The following is a 19,598-nucleotide window of genomic DNA, read 5'->3' on the forward strand; positions in this document are numbered from 1 at the left end:
GAAAGGATATGGACTTTGAATCCCCTTTAACCCACACCCACAGCAGCAGGACAGGCACACAACACCCCTTTCCAGGCCAGGCCCTGCCTTATCTGCTCCTGGGAGGAATCTACTCTTGCGGACCTGAGTGGTGAGACCTCATCTCACACTAAGTCCCAGCCCCAACTCTGGCCTGAGGCCCTTTGTAACAAAGAGGCAGACACTTAAGTTTCCGTTAAGTTGTAGGAATTTATTTTAAATAACCTACAGTTGATTAAAAGGGAATTCATGATAAAAATAGAAGATACTTGAGGAAAGATGTGGGAAATGGACTCTGCACACACACTAAACTAACAATGCCTCTAAAACTAATGATTATAGCAAAAATGTCTTCACATTAAAATTCTGCTTTTTATGTTTTTTTTCCATTTTTTACACAATTACAAAAGAAAAAATAAAAGCCCTAAAATCTTGATTATTTTTCCTTTTTTTGGACCAAATACTCATTTTCCTCTAAATTTATTGACCTGTGGAACTTTTTATACAATAAAATCTTTCAAGTGAAAGATTAGGGTTAAAAAGAAAAAGATGGATATCTTAAAGGGTACAGCGAATGCTCAGAACAAAGGATGATGGGAAAATGGTTTCAGTCACTGATTATTTCATTATCCTTAGACTCACTCGCCCTTCATCCCTCCCCAACCCCAATCTACACGATCTTTAAGATCCAGAAAAAGGTTTAAATATTTTAAAATAATTAAAAAGAAATAAAAATTCACATTTAAAAAGGAACACTCAAGTCAGGAAGTATTTTCCCATCATGCTTTTCTGTGAACAGGTGTCTGAACCAAAACACTGCCAAAGCCACGACTGCTTCAAGTTTAATGAAAATTGATCCCCATGACAATAGAGTGACGACTCTAACAGGTGCGCTGGGTTTTTTGTTCTACTTAATTTTAAATTCCTGAAATGGGGGAGAGGGGAGGGAGTTTAGGAATTTATTTCTATTAAAATATAGAAGTTATTGCAAAACCCTAACTGTAAAAACGCACCAATATAATCGGACTTTGCATACAGTAGCTAAGAGAATCCAAACATTTCAGTGAAACAGTGAATTTGCCTGGTACAACGCTGACAAATTCCCATCCACTTGCCCTCTTGAAAATAAAAACAAAATTCAAAACAAATCATACAGCTAGAATTTTGATATCTGAAATATTTTTAAATAAGTTGTCCATAGGACAACTGGCTCAGCTCTCCCTTATAATATCTCCAGGTTTATCTTTTCGCAAAGATGTTGGTTTGTTAAGACTTGCTGCCTCTCTCCCCCAGGCACGAGGGCAAGCGAGGCTCAGTTTATCCATCTTTCCCAAACCACACTGTTCCTTTTCACAGAACTCTGCCTCTTGAGACTGGCTAAAACTCGTAGTCTTCATCAGCCATGTCAATGGCCCAGGCAAACTTTTCCCGCTGGGTTTTGTTGTAAATCTTCTCAATTGGGACACCCCACTTCTTGCACCTGCAAACAAAGGAGAAATAAGTGGGGGGGGGATTAGGGTGACTCAGCAATGGCCCATATCTGAGGCCCAGGGTCAGATGTTCCATCTTCTCTTTCACATCTGTCTAGTGAGGATGCAAATTAATAGTGCACCAAGCATGTTCTAAAGGTTTTATGTGATCAACTCATTTAATCTTGGCAGTGATCTCTAAAGTAGGTGCTTCTGCAGATGTACAAGTGAAAAAGGTACAAATGAAACTAAGGCAGAGACATTAGGTAATTTACTGATTTTCTCACACAGCTAGCTGGTAAGTGACCTGAAATTTGAACCCAAGCAGTTTTTCTCCATGTTCTTAACCACTATACTATATTGCCTTTTAAGAGCTAACCAAATCTCCAGCACCAAACAAGGCAAAACGAGCAGAAAGAGGTACAAAAGAGCTAGGTGGAACCTTTAGCCCGGACTAGCAAGTGCCATAGGGGAGGATATCTCCACCTATGCTCAGAACTTAACAGCTCAAACTAAACATCTTCCAAAACAAAGCCACTTGTTTCAGATGTTATGTGACAGTGTGTGTGACACACAGAGAAACCTAATATTTATCTGCCTTGTTAAAGGTCCCTCTGCCTAAGTTGCTCAGATCTGTATTCTCATCTTTATCTCCTGTTCCTACTTTCAACTGCAAAAAAAATTCAATGAAAAGTTTTGTTGAAGTGTAGAGATGGATGGGCTCTTTCCTATTCTTCCAGAAGCTAAGAGTTTCCATTCCTGTCCTAAAGTTCCATTAGGAATAGGGATGGCACCTGCCTCTTAAAAACATTAACATACACTACGAGGCAGTATGACAGCACTGACCATTTAGGAGCAACCAGAATGTTGCAATGCATTTACAGACAAGGTGCAGCAACCAGAGTAACTTGTACACAGCTGAAGCCAGAAGTTTCCCCAGAGGACTAAAGTGTGCAGCTTAGGAATGGCATGTGAAGGCCACCAGTGCTCTCGGAACCCCCTCCACCTTTCTCGAGCTAGCAGCAGGAGCTCAAGGAGGGCTCAACACTTACCAAGCCACTGTGATCCTAGGGTCCAGATAATTGAGTTTGGAGGTTCCCAAGGCAATCTGTTTATTTTCCTCTCGGTCTGTGGCTTGAACTTCCAGCTTCATCAACTGTTCCTCCAGTCTCTGAACAGCCTTCTTCTTTGACTCTACTACCCTAGAAGAATAGCAAGAGTCCTCAAGAACCAGGCCTGGGCTCTAGACAAGAGCACACTGTACCCATCCTGCCACTTTGAGTCAATAAAAGCCCTAGTACAGAGATTTCCAAAAGACATCCCTCAGAAACCATCAAAAAGCCAGGGCCCCAGGGGCCCTGACATGCTGCACACACTTTTCTCTACCAGCCTCAACTTTCACAATACCAGGTACGTACTTCTTCGTCTTTGCATCCTTCATGACCTTGGCATCAGCCTTAGCACTTTTCAGGTCTCTCCGGGCATCTGCTAGCTGTTCCTTCTTGGCATCAATCTAGGGGAAATAATAGTGGTAAGGTTATGAGCTGTAGAGGAAAAATGGCTCCACCTGAGAAGGTGAAACCAAGATGTTATCTGGACCAGGCTGTCTCTGTCAGTGGTTAGATAAAAAAAAAACAAGGGTGGCTTCATGAAGGCAGGGAGAAGATGCACAAGGACTATTGAATTCAACTATTTGTTCTTCAGTGATCCTGAAAGAAACAAGGGTTTTATAGGGCAGTAACCAGGGGCTCAGGGAAAGGAACCCGCTGGGGCTGGGAATCTGGGTGCTGATCTTTCCATCAGAGAACACTCTGCTGTCATACATCTGGGAGGATGGCTACAAATGACAGCTGTTTATCAAATAGATCCTGTGCCAGTTTTTAGCTTTCATTCCAAGAACACTGTAGGAGCCACTCTTTAGGAAGCTGAAGCAGGATACCTGCATCTACTGGGGAACCCCAGCTCATTCCTCAGATCCCACCAGTACTCTGGGAAGGTGGTGCCAGCTTATCAAGGAAAATGGATGCACTGAGGAGAGTACTCAAGGGGCTACAAACTGGCAATTAAAAGACACCCAGGAAGCCAAAGAGCTCAGCCAGTCTGTCCCAAACCAGGACATGGCAGGGCTTAGCTTTGGCATTCTGTTTTTAAAAGGAGAGAGGTCACCGGGCACGGTGGCTCACGCCTGTAATCCCAGCACTTTGGGGAGGCTGAGGCGGGCGGATCATGAGGTCAGGAGATTGAGACCATCCTGGCTAACATGGTGAAACCCCATCTCTACTAAAAATACAAAAAATTAGCCAGGCATGGTGGCGGGCACCTGTAGTCCCAGCTACTCCGGAGGCTGAGGCAGTAGAATGGCGTGAACCCGGGAGGCAGAGCTTGCAGTGAGCCGAGATCGCGCCACTGCACTCCAGCCTGGGCGACAGAGCAAGACTCTGTCTCAAAAAAAAAAAAAAGGAGAGAGGTCTGAGGTGGGAAGGACCTTAGTTGTCACTCAATGGATGTGAAAACACTTTTAGCTGTGGAGCTTTTTTTCCCATGTGAACTCTCATGGAATCCATATCTATAAGGGAAGAGACAAGGGCAGTTTCAGCCTTTCTTGCTTGTTAGAATCTTTGAAGCACCCCTGGTGAATCTAAATTCTTCTTAGATTCCTGCTTAGAGACAGCAGTGGATAACAATATGGAGCTAGAGCCCCTGTCAATGAGCTCACGCTGCTCGGAGGGCAGGAGAACCCCATACCTATGATCATCTATGTGAGGTGAAGACAGCCTCCACAGAGTAAATAACATGTGTGACACACACTGGGCTGCTCACTGAACCTAGAATTGTTTGTTGTTAGATACACACAGCCCAAGATTGGAAACAGAGGCCACCATTGTGAGAGAATCGCTAAATATGTTTTACTATGAATGGCTTACTTCCAACATCTATGTTGTCCAAAGCCAAACTGAGGGAACTGATTCTATATACAAAAGCATCACAGACACCACTAGCCAGATTCTTTTTAGGATAGAAATGTAGCAAACCACAATCTTTTAACCATTTCTGTGAATGCTAAATTGGCAGGCTATGTCAAATTCTCTCAAAGCATCAAAGACTCCATTGATTCACTTGGCAAACAGGGGTGTGTGTTTGCTTTGTGGGCACACAGGAGAGGAATCCTGGGCTTGGAGGGCTCGTCTGGCAGGCAGCCTGGGCTGCCCAAACAGTGGTTCCAGAGCGAGAGTAACAAAAGGCCACCTCATGCTCCTGGGAGGGGTTTTCCTGAATTAGGTAAACAGCACCTGAATATTCATGCTTTTATTTCTGGCTTGTAACAATAACATGAGGAGAATAAACAATTCCAGATGACCAGCATTTAACAGAGTGGCAGCAAATGTGAGCTGCTAGGATGGGCCGTCTATAGAGTTCTTTGCCTGCCAATCATATGATCCAAGGACTCAAGGTCTATGGATGTACATTCATTCACTGTGGACATGTAAATCTCTTCAAGAAAGCCAGATGGCATCTGTAGCATAAATTACAGGTTGTGTGTTACCTTTTGAACCAGCTGTATTACTCATGGGTACTTAAGGAAATCTCAACAAATGGAAAACATTCTGGGCCTTAAAATGCAGTCTCATTCCATAGCAGTAGTTCTTAAACTCCAGTTGTACAAGTATAGAATTCCATGAACTTGGATGAGAAAAAAATCTATAATTTCAATAACCTCTTTTTGGGACTTATTTATATTTATTTTTAAATTTTTAATAGAGACAGGGTCTCACTATGTTGCCCAGGTTGGTCTTGAATTACTCAGCTCAAGTGATCCTCCCACCTCAACCTCCCAAAATGCTGAGATTACAGGTGTGAGCCACTGCACCCAGCTTCTACCTGAAACTTAGTATTTCTTCTTCAGTTATGAATATGTGGAACAAACCATAGTAATAGCAGCAGCACCTATGACTTTATCATCAATAGATGTTAGACATTTTCATTTCATATTTGAATTGCTGCAGAAATCTTAAAGTATCATTGATATTAATTAATTACTACCTTGAAATTTACTACAGGCCACCTCAAGACCTTAATAAGGAAGCACATTTATTATCAGACTTTAAAATGTATTTTGATAACTGTATTTCAATATAATTTGTTTCCTTTTTAACCCTGTGTATCTGTTCTATAATGAAATATCTGCAAATTCTCACTGTGGACCACCACGTTAGGATGAATTAGTTATGAAGTCACTGCCAACACAAAAATGTTCATCATCAAATGTTAAGTGCCTTATGGTTTAAAAGCTCAGTACCAGGCGGAGTTAGGAGGAGGAAAGAGGCTCAAGGACAAGGAATAGCACCTATTTGCACACCAGTCTTTCCCTCTAGGGCAGCAATTTGTCTGGCACATGGCCAGTATTCAACAGATGTTTGATGATGAACTATATAAAAACATGATTCACGTGGAATGCGTAAAAATAAAAATAGCTATGCTAGGATTTGAAATACTTCAAATATATAATTGTTTCATCATCTTTTCAGTTTGAAACAATCTAATTTGGAAATGGCTGTATTTCTGGGCTGTGGCAAGGAATTATGAAGACTCTTTAAATCCACTTTCTTCATGTACAATAAGGACAGTAATTAGCAATTAGAATGTATATCAAAGTTAATTTTTCAAAATAGGGAGTGGCCAGTATAGAACTTCTATCCGTAGAATAAAGATTTCTTGAATAATGGATACTCTGATATTCAGTATCTTGATCAGAGATTAACTACTATCATATTTCCATTCGTTTATGTTTAGCATAGACCTTCTACGGTAGACCCAGAACTGGCCTGCTGATATGTCAGCCCTGAATCCTCTCATTTGCAGATGATCTGCCCACAGCAGACACAGTTCCCTTCATTTTATCCAAGATACCTTAGTTTGCAAGTTCATCATAGACTTCTCAAAAGTTTTTGGTGGTGCCCTCTGATGGTTACAAAGAATTGCAACAGCTCGATTGGCACGGTTATAAGAAAGGATCTTCGCTGGGACGTTCTCATCCGCTGTAAAGAAAGGAACATGGTAGCAAGAGGGTCAGTTTGTGCACCAAAAGTGAACACACAGTATGTCTTCCCCCAGTGCCTCGTCCCCATGATTTTCCTGGCCCTTATCTTACTCAGATGATTAATTCAAGTTGCCCCCAAAGACTAAGGTCAAAATTTGAGTCAATAGTCTTAAGAAAATGATAGTAGGAAGTTTATATGTAAGCTTGGCCTGGGTAAATTCCTATCACAAGAGGAACTCTGAGTCTAAGTAATATAATAAAATCTACACCTTTCTTTTTACTCAGGGAACTTGGCTAGGGACCCTTCATCTCCTTGCTTCCTCCCCACCCATATGCTCATCATAGGTGCTGCTGATATTACTATGGTTTGTTGCCCATATTCATAAGTTCTATACTGGCCACTCCCTACCTCCCCACCTCTCCACCCAATGTAGCCAGAACAGAATGAGGAACTGAAGGGGCGTTAAAAGTTTAAAAATTTTGGCTGGGCACGGTGGCTCACACCTGTAATCCCAGCACTTTGGGAGGCTGAGGCGGGCGAATCACGACGTCAGGAGATCGAGACCATCCTGGCTAACACGGTGAACCCCGTCTATACTAAAAATACAAAAAATTAGCCGGGTGAGGTGGCGGGCGCCTGTAGTCCCAGCTACTCGGGAGGCTGAGGCAGGAGAATGGCATGAACCCCGGGGGGCGGAGCTTGCAGTGAGCCGAGATGGCGTCACTGCACTCCAACCTGGGCGACAGTGAGACTCCGTCTCAAAAAAGATAAAAAAATTTAAGCCACAGTTGGTAGTATTATTATGGTTATTATTATTATTTTACAGATAGGGTCTCACTCTGTCACCCAAGCTGGAGTGAGGTGGTATAGTCGTAGCTCATTACAGCCCTAAACTCCTGGGCTCAGCCTCCCAGGTAGCTGGGATGACAGGTGCACACCACCACACCTGCCTAATTTTTAGAAATGTTAGTAAAGACGAGGTCTCACTACATTGCCCAGGCTGGTCTGGAACTCCTGGGTTCAAGTGATTCTCCTGCCTCGGCTATCCAAGTGTTGGGATTACAGGTGTGAGCCACCGCACATGGCCTGGTAGTATCTTATTTAAAAAGAAAAATTAAAAATGCCATCCAAAAAAATTGTTTTTATTTGTATAGTGTGGCATTCTTTATACCACCTTAAAATACTGACCCTCAACATAGCTACCTCTGGCTTTTCTGGTTCATATTCTAAGGCCATCTGACTTATTTACAGAGGGCAGTAGAAATTCAATAGTGACTGAGCTCCAGGAAAGAAAAGCCCATGGATCTTGGTGATAATATTCTAAAAATCAGCTATAGAAAGTATCTACTCTCTTATGGGAAAAAAATGACAGAAACCTCAAGGAAAGGACTTGTTCCTGTATTTTTCTGGTAACCATGACAACTTTACTCTCTCCAATTTAACAGAACATCACAGCACTGTCTTCACTCTGTGGGCTTTTAAGTAATATATGTATAAAACACAAATGCAGGCATTTTTATAGCAGGTGAAAAGCTGTCAGCATTCCATGAAATTAATCTTGAAGTCGGGGTGGGAAGGGGGAAACAGCACTGATCCTATGTTTATACAACAAAGCATTAGCTCACTACTAGAGGTCTAAAGGGAAAAAGTGTCTGACCACAATGGTAGGGAAAAAAAGTAGAACTGACTCTAGGACTTAGCTAAGCAAGATCACCGGATACCATTAGTAGGGGTGTGGGCCCTGTCTGGCCAAGCAATACTCACGGGCTGTGAGTTCTTTTAGCTGCTGCTGTAGCGTGATGGAGGCATTGTATGTTCGGAATACCTTGGCTGTCAAGCCCTCCATGAGATCCTGAAGATGCTTATTCAGAATACCAGTCTGGAGGAGACAAAGCAACAGAGATTTAGGTCAAAGCTATACTACCTGCTCCTTCTGGCAGCCCTAGGAGTAATTTATGCCAGTGCATTCACAGTCTTGTCAAGTTTATTGCCCTAGAAGTGGGAAGTTAGGGAAAGAGGAAAAGAATTCCAGAATACAGGGTTACATGATGCCTCTCTATGAAGTATTTCAATCTTTGTGTGTGTGTATGACAGGGTCTCACTCTGACACCCAGCCTGGAGTGTAGTGGTACAATCTCGGTTCACTGCCGCCTCCACCTCCCGGGCTCATGCAATCCTTCTGAGGCTCCTAAGCAGCTGGCATTATAGGTGTGGACTACCACACCTGGATAATGGTTTTGCCATGTTGCCCAGGCTGGTCTCAAACTCCTGACCTCAAGGGATCTGCCCTACTTGACCTCTCAAAGTGCTGGGATAACAGGCGTAAGCCACCAAGCCTGGCCCAGGTTGGTGGGCTTAACAGACCAATAAAGCAAATTTGTCCTTCCCTATTAAGATATCAGGGACAGGTTTTGGGTCTCCAGCAGGGGTGGCTGGGCATCCAGTGAAGGGAAAGCTCTGCAGGAGCAGGGAAGGATAAAAGGTAGGGCTCATCTACCCCCGACCCTGAGTGCTTTAGCAGTTGTTCTGCAGCAGATGTGTCTTCTCTTGACTACAGATTCACCGGGGGGCTCAGAAGGAGGAAGAGAGGGTGTATGGGATGCCACAGAGCAGGCCAGGCTAAAGGGAGAGCCCAAGTCATCTGCCAGCAACCCTCCCCTTTAGCTACTGTGAGGCTCTGGTTGGGAATCCCTTCAACATTGTGTGCTTTGTCTACTCACATTGAGTCTATCAAAAAGATCATCCTCGGGCTGCTTGTTCTCCATAAATAGTTGTAGGTTCTTAAAAACCTAAAAGATATAAGTGAATCCTAATTATTACTCTTTGAAAAAATCCTAGCTTTAGAAATAACCCCAAACTTAAAGAAACTTGCAAAGAAAAAGGCACAAGGAACACGCATACATCCGTCACTGAGATTCACGGTTAACATTTTACCCCATTCATCATTTGCACATTGCGCATTTATGCTCTCTCTCTCTCCATGTGTATATTTACAGATATATATACATAATTATTTGTTCTGAGCCATTTATAAGCACTTACTTACAATATGGTCCTAAAGTACATTTATAAGTACGTACTTACAATATGGTCCTAAATATTTCATTGTGTATATTCTAAAAATAGATATTCCCTTACATTTACACAGTATCAGCTTCAAAAATTTACATTGATACATACTGTTATCTAATCTGTCCAGAGTACTTCCACAGCCAGCAAAGCCTGATTACTGATTATGGTGTCCTTATGAGAAGAGGTGTCTTTATAAGAAGAGGACTGCTGGTGGGCTGGATTATTAGGATCCTGCACACTACAGGTCTCTGGTTCAAGCCCAATACTATGGAAAAGATTAGGTTGGGACTTTGGAGCTGTAGTACCCTCTTTAGTGATGGGCTCAGAGATCTGGGGACTAACATTAACCTTTCTCTGAGTCAGGAGTTGGAGAGAGGCTGAGCAAAGATGAAAAGTGACAAATGTGCCACAGGACCAGGAGATACTAAGATATAGTTAAATTATATGCTGAGTTTGCTCTAAGGGCCTATTCTACAGCATGCTCCATTGAATACTGCTATAGGAGAAGGCCATTCCTTACCAGGAAGGTAGCACAGGGCAGGACAGTGACTAAAAGGAGGTACACAAGATATCAAATAATACCTCTCCCCCCTTTCATTTATTTTTAATTTGAGAGGCAAAGTCTCACTATTTTGCCCAGGCTGGAGTACAGTGGCTATTCACAGGTGTGATCACAGCACACTACAGCCTCAAACTTTCGGTCTCCAGTGATTCTCCTGTCTCAGCCTTCTGAGTAGCTGGGTCTACAGGCACGTGCCACAATGCCTGTCTCAAGTCACTTTTGCTGGTGCCCAGCAAAGTGCAGAGCACACAAAAAAGCAGTCAACCCATGCTTGCTGAATAATGAAAAACAAGCCAGACAGTACGGGTACATTAACTTACTCGTTTCTCAACAGGGACCTTGTTATAGTATCTGATGGAGTCCTTCCCGAGGAAGTCAAACTCTACCACATATTCCTGACCATCCAACTCTGGGTGTAGATTGATGTGCTCCACACGAAGTGAGCAGCAACCCACAGTGTCTGCTGTTTCTCCTTCCTCCTTTTCATTGCCTGCTCTCAGAGCAAGCTGCCCAGGAAAGAAAGAAAAAAGATGAGCATGAATGAAGAGACATGACGCTTACACAATTTGTTTTTTTTTTTTTTTTGAGACAGAGTCTCGCCTCGCTCTGTCGCCAGGCTGGAGTGCAGTGATGCAATTTTGGCTCACTGCAAGCTCCGCCTCCCTGGTTCAAGTGATTCTCCTGCCTCAGCCTCCGGAGTAGCTGGGACTACAGGTGCCCGCCACCACGCCCGGTTAATTTTTTTTTTTTTTTTATATTTTTAGTAGAGACGGGGTTTCACCACATTGGCCAGGATGGTCTCGATCTCTTGACCTTGTGATCCACCTGCCTTGGCCTCCCAAAGTGCTAGGATTACAGGTGTGAGCCACTGCGCCCACCAGCCTTTTGACCCTTATGCAATTTCTAGGAATCCAAAACAGAAGCCTCCCAATTCTGTTTGAAGCCACAGCATCAGTCAGCATGGCCTGGGAACTCTGGATTCTGCAGTGTTACTTCCTCCCCCACTCACTATGAAATCTATAGGGATGTTAAATATTCAAGCTCCTTTTCTGTCTATTCTGTCCTCTGAAATAGGGATGGAGAAAAGAAAAAAAAATTAAATAAGGCAGCAAATGAGGGAGTGCTGCTACTCTGGGCAATCAAACTCAAAAAGCTAGTGATTTGAGACAATTCAGAACTTATGTTAAAACACAAGACTGGGAGAAAAACAGGAACTTTTTTTTCTTCTTGTGAGTACCAAGAAATTGATCTCCTCTAGAGCATGGTCTTTAAAACTATATAATGGTGATACCTGCATGGTTTATTTAACCAATTTTATAAGTTATAAGCAACTTTCTAAAGGAATGAAATAGAGTTAAAAAAAAATCAGAATCTACTGCTCACAGTAAGGCTAAGCATTGTTTTGTGCAACTTTTGATACAGTTATACACACAAATATGTGTGTGTTGAGTTGTGATATACAGTATGTGGCACAGGGCCTGGGGCAGAGCAGAAACTCCCTTTGTTAAGCTCAACACTGGACAATGCTGATGGGAAAATGCTCTCACCTTGTCGATGAAGTACAGGGCTACAGCTCTCTGTCGCACTTTCATCTCTTTGGACTTCCAGTCTTCTCGATACTGGTTCCGGATCTTGTCCACACATTTTTTCAGCCGCCGAGCAGTCTCGTATTTCTGCCAGTCCTTCTCACCCTGTAAAGACCCAAACCCAAATGTAGATTACTTCGGGACAGTGTAGTAAAGACAGACTTCGAATATAGCCAGGCAAGGTGGCGCAAGCCTATAATCCCAGCTAGCTAATCAGGAGGCTAAGGCACAAGAATTGCTTGAACGCAGGAGGCAGAGGTTGCAGTGAGCCAAGATCACGCCACTGCACTCCAGCATGGGTGACAAAGCAAGACTTTAAACAAAAGAGCAGGAACTTGACCTTAAGCAAAGGTAAAAAAGAATAGTACCGAAGAGAGAGTTTGGCACATTTAACCTGTTAAGAATGCACACTGTCCCATCTCACTGCCAAGCACAACTGACTTCTAAGGCTTTCCCAGAAGAAAGTTTCTAGCTTTAATTCTGTAAAATGTTTATGTTCCTGGGAAAAACCCACATGGGATGTCCCAAAAACTAACTTCTGTCAACACGAAGCACATAATCACCCCCCATTCCCACATCAATTTCACAGCCTTGCTGCCAACTCTGTGACCCAATAGCAGTTTTCTACCAGGACTGAATTCCATTAAATCTAAGTGAATTCCATTAAATTACAGTGTGGTGGAGCTGTCAAAGAAGCAGAACCAAAGACTACAACATGTAATTACTAAGGACACAATGACTTCCAGGAACAGACATAATTATTCACCGTTTTCTAACTTCTGCATTTAAAAGTATTTCTTGATGAGATTGAGAGAAATTATGTTTCTGGGAAGCCTTTAAAAAAATAAGAGCTTTGGGTGGAAGGGTTAAAAGCTGATTCTAAAGCCAATGAAGGGTTACTAACACCGTGTGAAAACTGAATCTAAACAATAGTGAAGAAGACTTCTGCTACCAAGCTGAATGAAAATAGACTCACAAGCAAGAGCCAATTATGACAAGTGAGAAGGGGAAAAAAATTCAAGAAATCCCAGAAGCAGGGAATTACATAAAACAGCATAAAACAGACTACATGACATAAACATAGAGAAGGAATTTAAGAATCCAAGAATCTCTGCTCTTAATTTCCCCACCGGCAACAAAGGAAAGTGGTAGTGATTTCTGCCCACACATGCCTGGTTCCTCACTATGACGTGGACCCGTGGTCCTTGAGACATAAGACCTGTGGTGAAGATAACCAGCCTTTCAGCCTGGGCAACAGAGCATGACCCTATCAAAAAAAAAAAGGTGGGGGCAGGGGGTGGGGTGGGGGCGGAACCAGCCTTCTGGGTGTGCAGAAGCATGAGATACCTAGATCAAGAATGTCTTCCACTTCTCAATCCTAAAAGTACTCAGAAATTAAAAGCTTACACAGTTAAGCTAAGGAGTCATCTGCACTCTCACATCATGTGTACCAGTGTTATGTACTTGTTTGGCTACAAAACAAGAGTTTCAGTAACTACCTGCTATTATGGGTGGGTGATTTAGGAGTTGGTGACGCAGAAAAAATACCTAAGTCTTAGTACATTTTGACATTTAACGGGGTGAATAAGAAAAGGTGAGATACAAGCTGTCTTCATGCACAAGTCAGTGGTAAATCTCCATGACAACTGTTCTTACACATGCACGGAAAAATTGGACACAAAAGGCTCACCTTCAACAGTAGAGTACCCAGCTCAGGAGTGGCCTCTTTCCCCTCACTCTAGTGCACATGGACTACCAAAGCCTCTCTCAAAGTCCCCTAAGGGTTACGTTTGCTCAGTTCCTTAGTCACACCACTGGAATGTAAGGTAGGAGTCAGGTAAACGAGATTTAGAAAAACCCAACCCGTACGTCATTCACAGGATACTACCAGACCAACTTTTCTTCACAGGCTGCCTGGGCTTCTGCACCAAGGATCTAGGATTCTCTCAAATAAGCTGAGATGGAGGTGGAGGCAGAAGCCACCCCACTTAGATCCAGCAGGAGATAGCTGGCCTCCAAGAAGTATGCTTGTCCCTGCAGTGTTCAATGCCCTGAACAAGCTTTCTTAGACTACTTTTAGAAAATAAACTATCCACCTAGGTCTTCCAGGCAAGGTCTCACAAAACCATCTCAAGAAGACAAGGAATCCACTGGAGAAGGCTGCCTTTGACCACCTCTCCTCTTTCCCTAATTCAATCACACTTCAGTAATGGGTAAAAATCTAATTTAACTGATTATAGATGACATTCTTTGGGTGACTTTTTTAAACTAGTAGGCCCACTATATTGTCTCTCTAATATAGCTATCCATTCAGCAGAGTGGTTGGGTGGAATCAGGATCTGGATCCAAGATTCCAAAGTTGGGGGTGAGAAGGCAAATTGGATTCTGTTTTCTAGTAACTTTCTCAGACGTCTGTATTGGGGAAGAGGACATCTGCCAGTATTCTTAGATGACTCTTTATTTCCCTTCTCAGTCAATCTCCACCAAACAACCACTGATCCTTCAATCTGATTACTATCATCATAGATTAATTTTGCCTAGTCTAGATTATATAAATAGAATCATACAGTATAGACTCCTCTGTCTGCCTTTTCAACTTTTTTTTTTTTTTCCTCTGAGACAGCTTCTCGCTCTGTCACCAGGCTGGGCTGGAGTACAGTGGTGCAATCTCGGCTCAGTGCAACCTCTACCCCTCAGGTTCAAGCAATTCTCATGTCTCAGGTGTGCGCCACCCCTGGCTAATTTTTGTATTTTTTTGTAGAGACAGGGTTTCGCCATGTTGGCCAGGCTGGTCTCGAACTCCTGACCTGAAGTCATCCACCCACCTTGGCCTCCCAGAGTGCTTGGATTACAGGCATGCACCAACCACACCTGGCCCTTAACCATGTTTTTAAGATTCATCCATGAATATATAAGTAGTTCCCTTCTTTAACTGCTGATAAATATAGTATATTCTATGACTATACCATAATGTGTTATCTATTCTGGGATGTTTCCAGTTTTGCACTCTTACAAATAGAGCACTGCTATGAACATTCTTGTATAAGTCTTTTCATGGACAAATACGTTTTTATTTCACTTGAGGTAAAAATAGCTAGAACTGGAATTCGTATCTCCCTGTGGTTAAATCTTCACTGATAATTAGTGATGTCGAGCACTCTTTCATTTGCTTATTTATTGACCATTCCTATATCTTCTTTTGTATAGCATATGTTCAAGTCTTTTGCTCTTTTTATTATGGGGATGGGATGTCTGTCTTTTTATTATGGAGCCATAGGAATTCTTTGTATAGTCTGGATATAAGCCCTTTGTCAGATAAACATGTTGCAAATATTTTCTTTTAGTCTGTAAATTCTGTATTTATTTTAGCAGTGTCTTTTGTTGAACATAAATTTTTAATTTTAATGAAGTCCATTTAGTCAATTGTTTCTCTTGTTGGTGTTTTTCTGTCCTAAGGAATCTACTCTAAGGTCATATTCAACCATGGTATCACCTACAAGCTTTACTATTTTAGTCTTCACACTTAGGTCTATGTTAGTCTTATTAATAAATAGATTTAAAACGTTTTGAATTTTATACTAAGATGCCAGGCTCAGAATATATATATATTTTTAATGAGCTTTTGTCTTATTTTCTCTAATAGAACTCACCAAAATGAGAGCTTCCCAAGATGAATATTGTAAAGATATTTTCCTACACATTTAGCCCTTTAATCCCTAAGTGGTTACATATAAAAGGTTGTAGGCACATACATCTTTGGAACCCCACAGAATTCTAGACTCTAAAGAGAAAAAAGGCAGAAGTGTGTATTTGGCACTGAGAGTATTTTAACAGGACTAAACGTAAAATGATGTCAACATTGATCCTAAAGTTTGCTGTACTGCATTTGAAAGAAAAATCATGATGATAAATTCTGTTTGTAAGGTTAAGGCTGGTTTGAAAAACCTGAGTTTTACTAAGGGCTACTTTCCCTGGGTTGTGAGAGCAGGTAATGCTTCCAAACTTGGCAGTGGACCGTACTTAGCAGTGAGTACACATAAGCAGCCTTTTTGTAAACTCCTAGACTATGCAGGATAAGAAACTCCTGGGTTATCTGGAATCAGAGTTTCCTTGGTTGAAACTGCAGGTTCCAGAAGGCTAGCTGTCATTCCAATGCTATTTCAGATCCTATGGGCACCAGGCACAGAGTGGGAGAGAAAGAATGGAAATACGCTTGCAAGATGTCTGTGTAATCGAAATCCTGGGGGGAAAAGCAAAAACAAACTGGGATGAACATAAAAAGATATGAATGAGTTCAGGACAACCTTTTCAGTACCTAGAGCAAGTGTTATTGTGGTTCTCAAAAATCCCAATCCTTTCAATGACCTTTGAGGCTAGAAGTAGTGTAACTGTGGCAATGACTGCAAGTAGGCCAATCCAAGTTTCCAGAAAGGGGGCAAAGACAGGATACATAAAAAGAACACACTTCAGCTGTTCTACAACTTTGTGCTTTTTACCCTTGAATGATTCCTCTAATTTTTTAAATTGTCGAAAATTCATAGTTCACATCATGCTTGTGCTACATTTCTTGATAGAGCACAGATGGGATACAATGATACACTATTACGTGAGGGAAGTGTAAGTAAAATATAGACACAAGAGTAAACAAAGACTCTTAGAATAGGAGACATCTCTGGAGGCTGAGCAGAAATGTGTAGAACAAAAGCATCATGATGGTAGCCTCCCATATAGCCGACCTAAAGCCCTCCATGAAGTAAAACCACCAGTTACCACCCTTCAACATTCTACTACAAAACCGTATCTGTTATTGACTGCTGGGTCACAATAAGTCATACTTTAATTATGTTTGCTCCAAATATGTAGCAATGTAAGTGCTCTAAGCTGGATGTGGTGGCTCACGCCTACCCAGCACTTTGGGAGGCTGAGACAGGAGGATCGCTTCTTGCTCCATGCAACAAGGGGGGACCTGAAGTCAGGGGCCTTATTAGCTTGGGCTGAGCTGGGCTAAGAGACTCCCTCCAAGACAAAAAGTAATGAACAGAGAAGAAGAAGGGGAAGAAAAGAGAACAATACATAAGCAAAAAACACCTCCCAGTTAAAAGGGCTTACAAACAGAAATTTCAAAAGACACAAGGAAAATGGCTCAGAAAAACTGCCAACAGTAATTAGCACATAAATTCACTTCAGGTAACATTTTATAGAACAATCTTAGACTTTCAAGTAAGTATGTTTAGTATGCATAAAAAGATGTAAAATCTAGAAAGAACATGAAGCTATAAAACAAAAATGAAACAAAATCAGCTATAAAATCAGAAATTTTGAAAACAAAAAGTGGTAATTGAAAAAAATTATAGATGGAATAAATTTTAGATTAAATATAATTAGAAACAGAATTAGTGAATTGGAAGTGAGTGCTACAACTCACCCAAAATGAAGTATTCCCCTGAACTTAAAAGTTAAAAAATCAGACCTAAAGAGACAAAGAGTATGAAAATATAGTTTAAAAAAGATGTCTAGATTGAAAAGTGTCAACACTCATCTAATAGGACTCTAAAAAAGAACAATAGAAGGAATGGTCTAGAAGCTATGGAAGAAATAATGATTGGTAATACTGTAGGATAAAATACATTAGTCCTCAGATTAAAAGTCTATCTATAAATACATATATATCCCTGGATATAGCATAGTGAAACCAGAATCTATCAATGATAAGACACTTTCTTGACTGGAGAAAAGACAGACTATGAATTAAGATGAAAATAAAGAAATTTTCAGGTAAACAAAGGTGAGTGAGTGCCACTGTTGGGTCTTCACTAAAGAAGCATTAAAGGGTGTATTTCAACAGGACAAGAAACCCCAGAAGGTATGAGATACAAGAAACACTGAGTATAGCAATTAATAAAACATTTGGCTGTGACTGCTGTTGACTAGGGAAAGGGTTAGGGTTTTATGGATAATTGTGTTTAAAAATAAAAATTAAAACTTAAACATGAAATATATGAACTGAAAATGAAGAACTGTTTTTATAGATAAATCATCTACATAGAAACCCCAAATGACAGACACTTTTAGAACTAAGAGTTCGGCAACCCTGAACAACTCTGAGCAACCTCTTGTATCTGCTGCCAGATACAAGACCAACGCCCCAAAATTATAAGCATTACCACTTCAGGAATAACCAACAGAAACGTAATGGATAAAAATCTCATTCACATTAGCAATAACAACTATAAGGTCACTTAAAAATAAAAATTTTTTAAATGTAAAACCTTTATGAAGAAAATTACAAAACCATATTGGTGGATATATTCAAAAGACATGAATTAATGGAGAGGTATAACATGTTCGTGAATTGGAAACTCAATTATATTGTCAGTATCTTTCCCCATTAATCTATAAATGTATTGCAATTTCAATAAAAATCTCAACAGTTTTTATTAGAATTTGTTAATCAACAAGTTTATCAACAGTTTTCATTAGAATTTGACAAGTTTATCTTAAAGTTAATATGAAACAGCAGAGGGCCAAGAATAGCCAAAGCAATTTTGAAGAATGAAACAAACTTGTCCTACTCAATAGACTTTATAAAGCTACAGTAGTTAATATGCTACTGATGCAGAAAGAGATACACAAACTAATTAAAGAGGACAGAGAGCCCAGAAACAGTCTGACATATATGTAGATATAGCTGATATACAAGAGAGCAGGTAATACAACTAAATAGTTCTGTGACAACAGTTTACTCATTTGGAAAATATATTAGGTTTCAGCTTCATCCCATATGCAAAAATACATTCTAGTGGATCTAAGACCCAAATGTAAAAAGCAAAACTTTAGAAACATTAGCAAGGATATGGAAAAAGAGGAATACTGTTGTGGGTGGGGGTGGGAGAGGAAGGAGGAGGGGAGTAATGATGTAAATTGAAGTACTTAAGAGAACAATTTGGAAATATCTAATAACGTATAAAACAAATTTTCATCCACATACACAAGAAACATGTGTTTCTTCCAGCACTGTTTATAAGGGCAAGAGACTGTGTAACAACGCTAAATGCCTCCTTAACAAGAGAATAGAGGCAGGGTATGGTGGCTCACACCTGTAATCCCGGCACTTTGTGAGGCTGAGGTGAGCAGATCACTTGAGGTCAGTTCAAGACCAGCCTGGCCAACATGGTGAAATCTCGTCTCTACTAAAAATACAAAAATTAGCTGGGTGTGGTGGCACACGCCTATAATCCCAGCTACTCAGGAGGCTGAGGCACCAAAACCACTTGAATCCGGGAGGCAGAGGTCACAGTGAGCCAAGATCACACCACTGTACTCCAGCCTGGGCGACAGAGCGAAGATACTGTCTCAAAAGACCAACAACAAAAACCAACAGAATAGGTAAGTTTTTATGATATAATAGAATACCATAACATACCAATAACAAATAAAATGGATTAATTGAAAGTGTAGGTTAAGATAATAAAACCACAAAATCAAAGCTGGAGAGAAACAAGTTGCAGAATGATCCCAGTAACATACCTAATTTAAAACTAAAACTTGTTTTTAGTTTACAATAGGTTGTACAATGTCTTTAGCTTACAATAGTTTACAACATATTGTAAACTAAAAAGTTTTAGTTATAAATTAGTACGTTACTAGTGTGTTACATATTGTAAAATTACATATTGTTTATGCACACATAAATATACTGTAAAAATACAAAAAATATGTATGAAAATAGAAACACCAAGTTCATAGTAATCTACAGGGAAGGAAGTGAATGGTATACAAGTGGCTTCAGCTATGTTTATCAGTATTTTTTATGAAATGAAACAATTGAGCACATAAGACATAATTTTAAGAT

The 19,598-nt window shown here is 40.9% G+C and overlaps 1 protein-coding gene across 2 annotated transcripts in view; it reads right to left on the reverse strand.

Moving 5' to 3' along the window:
* Positions 1 to 208: 208 nt before the first annotated feature.
* TOP1 (DNA topoisomerase I) overlaps positions 209 to 19,598 on the reverse strand; it is a 93,653-nt gene continuing 74,263 nt past the window's right edge. For both annotated transcript variants that reach the window (XM_003253580.3, XM_030826070.1), the window contains 8 exons: positions 11,708 to 11,851; positions 10,481 to 10,666; positions 9,247 to 9,315; positions 8,291 to 8,405; positions 6,396 to 6,523; positions 2,906 to 3,000; positions 2,540 to 2,689; positions 209 to 1,498 (listed from right to left, as the gene is read on the reverse strand). In XM_003253580.3, coding sequence (XP_003253628.1) covers positions 1,396 to 1,498; positions 2,540 to 2,689; positions 2,906 to 3,000; positions 6,396 to 6,523; positions 8,291 to 8,405; positions 9,247 to 9,315; positions 10,481 to 10,666; positions 11,708 to 11,851 — 990 coding nt within the window. In that variant the 3' untranslated portion in view covers positions 209 to 1,395. The remainder of the gene's footprint in view (positions 1,499 to 2,539; positions 2,690 to 2,905; positions 3,001 to 6,395; positions 6,524 to 8,290; positions 8,406 to 9,246; positions 9,316 to 10,480; positions 10,667 to 11,707; positions 11,852 to 19,598) is intronic.

Source organism: Nomascus leucogenys, chromosome 13, assembly GCF_006542625.1.
Source record: "Nomascus leucogenys isolate Asia chromosome 13, Asia_NLE_v1, whole genome shotgun sequence".
Classification (NCBI taxonomy): domain Eukaryota; kingdom Metazoa; phylum Chordata; class Mammalia; order Primates; family Hylobatidae; genus Nomascus; species Nomascus leucogenys.